The sequence below is a fragment of the Sinocyclocheilus rhinocerous genome, unplaced genomic scaffold (assembly GCF_001515625.1).
Source record: "Sinocyclocheilus rhinocerous isolate Xijiao unplaced genomic scaffold, SAMN03320098_v1.1 scaffold1929, whole genome shotgun sequence".
In the NCBI taxonomy this organism is placed as follows: Eukaryota; Metazoa; Chordata; class Actinopteri; order Cypriniformes; family Cyprinidae; genus Sinocyclocheilus; species Sinocyclocheilus rhinocerous.
The window spans coordinates 88573-100115 of record NW_015659709.1 but is presented as its reverse complement, the minus strand read 5'-3'; the positions used below and the strand labels follow the sequence as shown (position 1 = coordinate 100115).

General features: G+C 41.2%; 1 protein-coding gene across 1 annotated transcript in view; it reads left to right on the top strand.

Moving 5' to 3' along the window:
* Nucleotides 1-3051, top strand: part of LOC107724126 (ribonuclease inhibitor-like) — a 7433-nt gene extending 4382 nt beyond the window's left edge. The window contains exons 2-5 of the mRNA XM_016532926.1: nt 1203-1376; nt 1915-2088; nt 2170-2216; nt 2298-3051. Coding sequence (XP_016388412.1) covers nt 1203-1376; nt 1915-2088; nt 2170-2216; nt 2298-2824 — 922 coding nt within the window. The 3' untranslated portion in view covers nt 2825-3051. The remainder of the gene's footprint in view (nt 1-1202; nt 1377-1914; nt 2089-2169; nt 2217-2297) is intronic.
* The last annotated feature ends 8492 nt before the right edge of the window (nt 3052-11543 follow it).

The window sequence follows — 11543 nt, the reverse complement described above, 5'->3', positions numbered from 1 at the left end:
ACTAAGTACCAACTCTACCATAGTTGCCCCAAATGCCCCAAAGGACGTCTTGACGGCTGTCAGTGACATTATCCCCTTCGGCCAAGGGCCGGACCTAAAAAAACTAAAAAAACTTACCTGTTAAGGGCTGGGCTAGGAAGCCCAAGCCTAGGGCAGAGCTCAAGGCTTGGAATCACACCAGACCCTGGCCTGTCACCCAGGGGGGGCTACCACCGGTTCTGAATAAACCTGCTCAAAGAACTGACTCGACAGATCTTAGGTAGCAACACCCTGCTCAGAAATGTATCAACAGAGATACATTATTTGAGTGGAGCCTAAGGCGAAAACCGGGGCCTAAGCCAACTCAGAGAAAGGGAACGAGGCTGACAGCACGTAACCCTTACCATACAGGATTTTAGAAAGTGCGCAGAATGCTTAGTGTGCACACTTACCACAATGTGGATTTTAGAAAGTGCACAGAGCTTAGCGTGTGCACTTACCATAGCATGGATTTAGAAACAACGTTGCTTAAAGGGTTAGTTCACCCAAAAATGAAAATTAGCCTGTTTTACTCACCCTCAAAGCATCCTAGGTGTATGTGACTTTCTTCTTTCAGACGAATCAAATCAAAGTTATATAAAAAATTGTCCTGGCTATTCCAAGCCTTTCAATGGGGGTAAGTGGGTGTTGGTTGTCAACAGTTCAGAGGACGTGAAATAAAGGGCGCATATCCGCAATATAACGTCCCTCACACGGCTCCGAGGGGTGAATAAAGGCCTCCTGTAGCGAATCCATGCATTTTTGTAAGATAAATATCCATATTTCAAACGTAATAAACACTTTTTTTCTCACTTCCGCTGACTGTCGTACGCACATTTATGGACATTTATGCAGTAAGTATTTAATCTGTAAAACCGTAAAATGACACTAAATACACAGATATATGGAGAGGATCCTCTCAGGTTCATAATTCAAAACTTAGATTTTTATATCTTCAGTAAAACATTGCTACATTTTTAAATGTGTGAATATTTGAAGCAAATAAACAGTCAAGAGCTCATCTGATCTCTGATTTTAATGAACCTGAATGATAAAATTATCAGATTATCTCCTCACACTCATGATGTAATGTGATTCAGGCTGGAATGTTAAAAATATTTTGTTCCAGGTTCCTAAGAACAGACATTTCATTATTTTATTTGTTAATATTTCATCTCTTCTAGTCTTGCTGGCTGTAATCTCACTGCTCAGTGTTGTGAGAGTTTGTCATCAGCTCTACAATCCTCAAACTCTGTCCTGACACAGCTGGACCTGAGTAACAATGACCTGCAGGATTCAGGAGTGAAGCTGCTCTCTGATGGACTGAAGAGTCCAAACTGTCAGCTGCAGATACTAAGGTTTGAATTTCACATTCATTTTTATTAATTTGGTTCAAAAAAATTAACTAATATCAAGTCACTTTTCACAATCCAGGTATTTTCTAAACTGCTTTACTGAATATTGTTCCTTAATGTTTTAAAGCCAGAGTGAGCAGCCAAAGATAAAAAAAAAAACATTGTAAGATGTTTCTAGAGAAGAGAAAAACATTGAGAGGAGCCAGTTGTCTTCTGACATCACAATGAATGTACATATGTTAAATATTATTTAGTTACATTGTGTGTTTGTATGCGTGAGAGATAATTATGTCTATTGAATAAATTATGTTTTCAGTCCACTAGTAAGGCCATCGTTTAAACAATGTTTAGTGTAGTTACTAAAGTCCATCCTGAATTAACTAGAGAGATGCAGTCGGCAGTCAGTGACGTGTATCTCACTGTCTGGCTTCTGTAGTTAAGAGTTGTTCAGCAACATGAGGCTGGGGCTGAACAGGAGCTGATACAGCTTCACATGTACTTCTCTCTTCCCAACAACACACTACTGTGCTCTATTCTGTAGGTTGTCTGGCTGTATGGTGACAGAGGAAGGCTGTGGTTATTTGTCTTCAGCTCTGAGTTCAAACCCCTCACACCTGAGAGAGCTGGATCTGAGCTACAATCACCCAGGACAATCAGGAGTCCAGCTGCTCAAACACAAACTGGAGGATCCCAACTATAAACTGCAGATACTCAAGTATGTCAAACACTAATACTGACATGCTGAATGTGTGTGAATGATGCAGATGTACAGTAATGTGTGTTTTTGTGTTTATAGTGTGGATCATGGAGGAGAGATCATGATGACAGCAGGACCACGAAAGTGTAGGTCTACACGCGCACACACACACACTCACTCACTCATCTGTTTTGTTGCTCTATATGTTTCTTTCTTCTTGTGTTCAGATGCCTGTGATCTCACACTGGATCCAAACACAGTAAACACTCGTCTCATTCTGTCTAATGAGAACAGCAAAGTGGCACACGAGGGAGAGAAACAGTCATATCCTGATCATCCAGAGAGATTTGATGAGTGTCATCAGGTTCTGTGTGTTGAGAGTCTGACTGGACGCTGTTACTGGGAGGCTGAATGGAGTGGACGTGTAAAAATATCAGTGTCATATAAAGGAATCAGCAGGAAAGGAGAGAGAGATGACTGTATATTTGGATACAACAACAAATCCTGGAGTCTGATCTGTTCTGATAACAGATTCACTGTCTGGCACAATAAGAACAGCACTGATATACCTGCCCCATCATCCTCTAAGAGAGCAGGAGTGTATGTGGACGTGTCGGCCGGCACTCTGTCCTTCTACAGCGTCTCTGACACACACACAGTCACACACTTACACACATTCAACACTACATTCACTGAACCCCTCTGTGCTGGATTTAGGGCTTATCCTGATTCCTCAGTGTCTCTGTGTGATTAAACAATAGAGAGACTCAATGTAAATCCTCTTTCTGATGTTCACATGCACACAAACCCATCAAATCTCACATCATTACATTTGTATTCATTCATTTTTTTATTAATATTTTACATTATCATCCAGAAGTTTTGAATCTTGATCAGACACACATACTGTTCTGAATCTTTAATAAACAGAGTAATACGTTTTATTTAATATTTATATTGTAAACTGATCATCAAATTTAATAAAAGTACATTTATGACTCATTTAACTCTTTCCCCACCATTGACGGAATTTTCCGGCTTTCTGTGTTTTCACTATTATATGGTAAGCGAAGGGGCGTTTCCTCCGAGAAGGGAAGGGAGGCAGTGTCTCCTCAGAATATTGGATGAGAAAAAAACATTTGTGGTACAAAAATAAAACAACTCCCATATTACAAAATATAACATTAAAAAGTGTATAAATTACAAATTTTTCTAAAGTAACACTGTCCAACAGCTACACCAACAGGTAAAGTTACAGCGGAGGCTTGCCTCCCCTGAGCCCATTGACTATTAACAGAGACACCATAGCGTGCCGTGACTTTACTGGGGGGTAATTGAGAATGATTGGGGAAAGTTACGTGAGAGGCGGCAATGCCTCCATCGCGATATGATTGGTTATGTTTGGCTGTGATTGGTTCATGCGATAAATCCCCCCGCCTCTTGTGTTTGCGCGAGTTCCGCGTTCGCGAATCAGTCTGAATGAACAATATAATGGCATTAATGAGAAGACTGATTAAAAAAGTAAGTAAACAACTCACACACTTAGATATAACCCTTTGTTACATCAAAATAAGACTTAACTCTTTCCCCGCCAAAGACGAGTTTTTACGGCTCAAGGTATCTTTATTAGTACCCGAAGGTAAATTTGTTGTGCAGACAAGAGATTCAGCAATCTATCCTTAAGACAATCCATAAGACATACAATACTATAAATTTTAAAACATAAAAAAGTCATGACAATGTGCTTCTACACACACCCTCAACGCCCGCCTAAAATACGTAAAGTAACCATGCATAGTGAAGAGTGTCATCTCCTGCTTTTTTCATTTATTAGTTCTATAGCTGCAGGTACAAAAGTATTTCTATATCGTCTAGTTCTCCACCTAGGAGCCACGAACCGACATCCAGAGGGGAGGAGCTGAAACTCAGCTTGTAAAGGGTGGGAACTATCTCTAATAATAAAACTCGCTTTACGCTGTAAATGGTTAGAGTAAAGAGCTGCTAAGTTAAGTTGTGGTTCGCCTATAATCTTACTTGCCCACCTAACAATTTGATTCAAAGAATTTTTGTTCTTCAAAGACAAATTACCAAACCATGCCACAAGGGAGAACGTCAAGACTGATTAAATAAAAGCCCGATAAAAAAGGGTCATCATAGATTTATCAATGTGAAATCTGGACCGCTTTCTGAGGCAAAACAGACGCTGATGTCCCTTTTTACATACCATCTCACAGTTCTTTTCAAAAGTCAATTTAGAATCTATGACTGTCCCGAGATATTTGTTGCATTCTACACAATCCACCGCCTGGTCTTTAATGATCGTAGTGTCATAACGTAAAGCACAAGTTCTAAAATCTATAATCATGTCCTTTGTTTTAGTTATATTTAACTCCAAATAAGATTCATCACACCAGGTGACAAACTCCTCAATAATAGGACCAATTATCGTGTAGCAAACTCACGATAACTGTGTCATCAGCAAATTTCAATATAGTCCTATTTGCATGCTTACTTTGGCACATATTAGTATACAGAATATAAAATAAAGGTGAAAGAACACAACCCTGGGGTGAACCAGTGGACGAACATAATGGATCTGATAAAATACCATTTACTTTCACCCTCTGTGTTCTATTTATCAAGAAATCCAATATCCAACCCACCAAATTGTTGCTCAGCTTAAAATGTTCAATCAATCTCATAGCTAAAATGTGGGGGTGGATAGTATTAAAAGCTGAGGAAAAGTCAATAAACAACAGTCTAGCATGAGTATTTCTCCCTTCTAGATGCTTAAACAGAAGAAGATGCTTAAGTAGAGTAATTGTAGCGTCCTTGACTCCTCTATATGCCAGTAGTTTGCCACATATATTGTCTGGACCAGGACTCTTATTTAACTTTAAAGAAAGAAAATATTTTTCAACTGATCTTTGCTCTAGAACGAGATGATGATTATCTTTAAATTTACATCTCAATTCCTCAACTTTATTCTTAAAATCAAACTTATCAAATCTCAAATAAACATTATTTAGTGCATTGGCAAATTCACTATTTGACCTGAAACCATCCATGGCAATATCAGTTCTATTCACACTTTGCTGTGTGCCTACTATAATTTTCATACCAGACCATGCTGAAGCAATATTCTTCTCGGCCAGTTTATTCTCTACTTTAGTTTTATACCTTCCACTTTAACCTCCTTTTTGCTGCTTCTCTTTCTAAGGTCCCTCCTTGACTGTAGGACAGCTTCTTCTTCTGTAAACTATCCTTAACTGCTTTTGACATCCAAGGTTTATTATTAGGGTAGATCTTAATCATTTTAGTAGTAATAATCATGCTCTCACAAAAAGTAACATAAGAGCAGACTACATCAGAGAGTTCATCAATGTCCTTACTAGAGTCTTTAAACATCTCCCAGTCGGTGCAGTCAAAGCATCCCTGAAGACAAGCAGTGGATTCTTCAGACCAGATTTTAACTTCTTTGGTCTGAATTTTTTCTATCTTAAGGACAGATGTATAAGTAGGAAGAAGCAGTACACAATTATGGTCGTCAGAACCTAAGGCAGGCAAGGGTACTGATTTATATGCTCCATTGACAGTCCCATAACAGAAATCCAAAATCTTATTCTGCCTGTTTGGACAAGTTACATATTGATAAAAATTTGTCAAAGTCTTTTGTAGGGACACATTATTAAAATCTCCAAGAATGAGATTGGGTGCTTCAGGTGAAATGTTCTGGAGTTTATGCACCACATCAAATAAAGTGCTCGTTGCAGTAATATGATTTGCTTTAGAATGAATGTACACAGTTGTTATGAATATTTGCGGGAATTCATGAGCCAGATAGAATGGACGTAGCGATACCGATAACAATTCAATGTCAGGCGTACAGAGTCTTTCTCTTAACAGTCACAGAGGAACAGTAGCGCTTGTTGACATAGAGACACACGCCCTCTCCACGTGATTTACCTGTTGCGTCGGCTCTCCGATCCAGGCGAAATGGAATACCAAATCCATCAATAAACAGATCGCTGTCCAAGTCCTGCTCGGTAAGCCAAGACTCTGTAAATGCCACGACACAACTGTCTCTATATTCCCGAAGGTAACGAACATTCCCTTGTAGCTCATCAAGTTTGTTTCGTAAAGACTGAACATTTCCCATAACCAAGGAAGGCAGGGGAATACGGGTAAGCTGTTGTTTCCTTAATCGCAGTCTAACTCCTCCTCTTTTCCCACGCTTCCTTTTCTTAGCTTTACCTGAATTATCTCCAGTCGCAGTTTTAATATGATCCCTTTGTTGAATACATACTGAAGATCTAATTGTAATCCGGTGATTGGATTCTGCGTATTCCATTGTAACAGCTGATCTCTAGTATATTGTATCCTCGGAGTTTGGGAGTGTGATCCCTGGACAGCCGAAGGTTAAGTTAATCAAAGTCCACAAGGCAGCGATAATTAAAAGCTCCATTAGTTCAGATCGATAGGGCCGTATCTAAAAGCACTTGTTCATGACAATCATAAGCAATTAAACATAAAAACATGAATAAAACTCACTAAAACATAACACACAAGACGCTGAAAATCCCACTGCCGGTCGCCGCACGAGCATGCGCACTCCTTTCCGTACGGCTTTCCGTGTTTTCACTGTTATACACTAGGGGGCGCTATTACGCATCTTCTGAACGAGTACAAAACCTCCTGAACAAAAACACACGTGAACAGGACGGAGAAACCAGCCATCTCTTATGTAAACAGATGCATATGAAAAATAATGCGATCATCAGCAATAGACAGCATATAAATGAAAACTGCATAATGTTACAGAGTAAAATGTTGATCCAGAAAGTGGTGTACAGGTGCGTCTCAATAAATTAGAATGTCGTGGATTTTGCTCAAAATTATGCATTTTTATGAAACCTACCTATATTCAAGTGTTGATAAAAAAAATAATGCTTTAAGCTAGAATAAAACATATTTTTTTGTTTAAAGGTAGATGCTCCGATCTTTATTTTGGTGTATTTCATATTCAAATATTCATACAGCAAAATATACTGGAGGCCATCAAATTTTTGTGAAAATCATAAAAATCGCTGGCAGTGGCTGGCACCTTTTTTCAAAAAATGCTGGCAGGGAAAGAGTTAAAATGGCCTGAAAACATGATCTGTGGGAGTTTTTAGTGAGCAATCATCTTGATGAAATTTAAAGTAAATCTCTGCGTCTGTGAACAATATTTACCGTGCTTTGATGACTGATGATCTGAAAAATAAAAAAATAGTTAAAGGTTAACTATTAAAAAGAATAGCTGAACATAAGATCACAAATAAAATATATTGTTTAAATTATACTGCTGTGAGTTATTATTTTAAATAAATACAAAATGCTTAAAAACGCTAACTTGATTAGATTAATACATGGCTTTAATAAATAAAATATTGATTATATTGTTAAATTAAAAATATAAAATAGATTTTTTTTTATAGTGTACTGCTGAGAGGGTAGGCCTCAAATGGAGACCTCCACCGCGTCCCGAGCCCTCGAGGTTGGATGACTAGTTTCTCGGGGTGGCCCTTGCTGGTTCTCAGCGCCCCGCCCCGGTGCCATTCTTCCCGGAGGTGCATGAGGAACTTGCTAGGTCGTGGACGGCACCTTTTACTGCCAGAAATCAACCTGCTAGCTCCTCCTCCCTCACCACCCTAGACAGAGGTGCAGCTAGGGGGTATACGGGCCCACGGTGGAGTGGTCGGTAGCAATGCAGTTGTGTCCTAATACCGCCTCCACCTGGTGGGGCAAACCGTCCCTTCCCTCCCGTGCCTGTGGGTACTCGTCTGGTCTGACCAGCAGTGCTTATGCGGCCTGTGGAGAAGCTGCCTCCACCTTACACGCCATGGCGTTACTGCAGGTCCACCAGGATAAGGCACTAAAGGACCTGCACAAGGGTGGTCACGATCCGGAAGTTCTGAAGGAGCTCCGAACTTCAACTGACCTCGCGAGCTCTGAGCGACGAAGGTCACCGCTAGTTCTCTGGGTCGTGCGATGTCCACGCTTGTGGTTCAGGAGCACCATCTCTGGCTGTGTCTTTAACAGACCTCTTGCAGATGTACGTGTGCTATCTGGGAAAGGAATAACTAATGAATCAAACTAGAACCGATTGGATCAGTCCCACTGTTCAGAAGAATCACTTTGTTTAATAGATGTTCAATTCCCGTAACTTCCCGTAAGTGCACCAGCATATAAGTCAAACAGGCTAGAACCAAAGTTTATTGGCATGACCGTCGGGTTTTTACAGTATTTTCAAAACAAAGGTTATATACTATTAGAAGCAGAATGTTAACTGGGTAAAGAAATACATGAAATGAAGTGTAAAATAAATAAGCTATAGGCTATATAAATATTCAACAAAAACAAAATACTATTATGGATTTTGGCATGAGGTCACTGATCTATCTATCTATCTTTATTACAATGCTGTCAAGGGCACATTGTGCGGAATATAATAGGCTAATGTAGCCTAATATTCATGTCTTGCCGCACTGCCTTTGTCATACTTAATTCAAAATCAAATATAATATCCATTTCTGATAATCCCAGGTTGCCATGATCACGCAGGTTTGTTTCTCTTGGCCACGAGAAAAGATGTCGTTCCCTCAACACAGAGCCGTTGAAAGACATATTCAACATAGGCTCGGGACTCCACGACTTCACATCGCTTGGCCATGAAATAATGATTTCATTCCCGTGACAAAATGAACATGTCCGCGACAAAACTAGCCTAAGTGAACTTGATAATGTCCCTTCCCGTTTACTGTAAATTAACCGAACATATCCCTTCCAGGTCACCATACATGCTAACGTTAGTTAGCCATCTTTTTTTTCACTCGTGTTGAATCGGAGAGAGACAAAAAAAATTTGAGAGAGAAAATAAATTTGAAGTGAGAGAAAAAATGAGAAGAGCGAAGAGAAGTGAGTGAGAAAAGAAAAGTTTTTGAAGAGAAAAAAGTTTGTAAATCGAAAAAAGATTTTGAAGAGGGAGAAAAAAGTTTTTGTTAGAGAGGGGGAAAAAACGTTTTTGGAGAGAACTTAGGCTCTTTTTCTCCTACCTTGAAATTTTTTTCACATTGCAGTTCAGGGCTTCCGTAAAAGAGCAATTGGACGTTATATTTTATAAAGAGCGTCGCAATTGACTGCGTTTTCTGCAGTTTACAATGCTGAAATGGACAGCGTTAAAGAGCGCCGCAATTGACGACGTTTTTGGACGTTTAAAACACCAAAATTGATGGCGTTATACTTTATAAAGAGCGCTACAATTGACGGCGTCTTTTATGTTTAATCCGCCGAAGTTGACAGCGTTATAGGTGGTAAAGAGCGCCGCAATTGATGGCGTTTTCTGTGGTTTAAAGCGTTGTAAATTACGCTGTTAGGGGATAATGAGAGCCGCAACTGACTGCACTTTTGGTCAGTTAAAGAGCCGTACAGGACGGCGTTGGTGATAAAGTGCCCGGTGCAGCTGAAGTCATAGTAATTGGCCATAATAAAATTTAACTTAAACACTTGAACTTTGAGAGACACCCCTCAGTTTGTCTTTCTCTTCCAAGACCTAGGCATACAGAAATTCAAAGAAAACATACAAATAAAACAAAAAAAATTGCTTGGAATGAGTAATAACATGTTTCATTGATGTTACAACTAACCCAGAGTCTTGTAGCCATGAACTAGCTCATCTTACTGCTAACAGCCAAAACATTAGCACTAATAACTTGCACTAATAACTTAAACATTAGCACTAATAAAAATATCTACAGACACACAATAAACTTAAATTAACTTTGATGAGTTAAATACAAAGCAGGGTCTGCCATCATAAAAATAAAGTTTAAAAAGTTACTTTCTTTTCTCAAAATTAGTTTTTCGCCTCTGAAAGCTGCTGTGTCTGCCACAGGGCTACTTCCTCACATGTGAAATAAGGACTAAACTTAGAATGTGTGATGTGAATTATAATGAAGGGGCCGATCATGAAGTTTGCGTCGGTTTCTTTTTTAATTAGGAGATCGACTGTTTCGGGTTCGGGGAGATTGGGGCAGATGAGGCTTAGGGAGGGGAGTTTTCCGACACCGGGGTGAAAGCCATGTGAGAGACCCGATAGTAGATAATCCGTAAAAAAGGAGTCAGGGTGATGAAGCAATTCTGAAGACAAATGAGAAACATTTACAGGAGTCGATAAGTATCGTTTAGCATTTTTATTTGCAGCTTTTTGCACTGGACATATCAAGCGGGTGTGAGTGCCGCCACAAAAATTGCAAACATGCATGAAATGGCAGCGCTGCCTTGAGCATCTGCCAGCACTGGACATATCAAGCGGGAGTGAGCGCCGCCACAAAAATTGCAAACATGCATGAAACGGCAGCGCTGCCTTGAGCATCTGCCAGTATTAAAACTGGCGCAGACCTGGCTATCAGAGGGAGCTGAGCGGCGGCGGTAGGTGGAAGTGGGGGGAAAGGGGGTGGTTGGGATGTCTAGGAGACGCGGGACATAGCTGGTGGATTTGGGCTGGGATGGCTCGGGGCAGGGGGGAATAGATGGGTTGACTAGAGGGCATGTAATGGTGGAGTGGGCGACGGATTGGCAGATTTTAGCTGCAAATAATTTGTGGTAAGTGTAAAAGTGAGAGCCGCCGTATGATAACGCGAGTTCGGCGACTATCGCGAGATAATCTACGAGCTCGTGTCTCCTGTGAGGAAAAACAGTGCAGATGACTTCTATGTAACGGGTGAAAGCGATCATGAATTCGGCAAATGATAAAATATGTGATGGGTTGTGAGCTGTGTTTTTTAAAGTGACAGAAAATCCGCCGTAGTCGATTTGGCGATCTGCAGACGATGGTGAAATTGGTGACAAAAGGGAAAAAAGATCTACGTCCGCACCTGCCAAGATCGGTGTCCTAATGTTGCTGGCCATGGGGGGGTGGTTCCAAGGCGAGGGCGTTCGGAGGGGTGGGTAGAGGCGTGGTGGAAGAAAGTGAGAAGGAAGAGCGAGCGAGGGGAAGTGGAAAGGTAGTCGCCGGAACCGCTTGCGGAGGCACGCTCACGCTTGGGGCAGTTCCAGGGACAGAATAGGAAGGGGGAAAGAGAGGGGGAATGACGGGCATCAGGGCCTGCGTCATTAGCGAAGGCATGCTCGCGCTTGGGACAGCTCCAGGAGTGGAAGAAAAAGGAGGGAGATGCGAGCTGACGCTCGGTGGATGGAGGAGGGGGTCTGGGGCTGGCTGCATCTGGGGCGCGGCCCAGGCTTGCTGAAGGCTTTTTGCTGCGGCCTAACAGCCGGAAGCCCGTCTTCGAAGTGGTGGTGGTTAGCTCGGGCCGTGAGAATGGAACGCTGCGGCCCTGGCTCGCTTTATCCGCGGCCTTGGATGGAGGAGTAGAGCTTGGAGGCGCCCCTGTTTGGAGGGAAGTATAGAGGGCGAGGAGATCCGCCTTGACCGA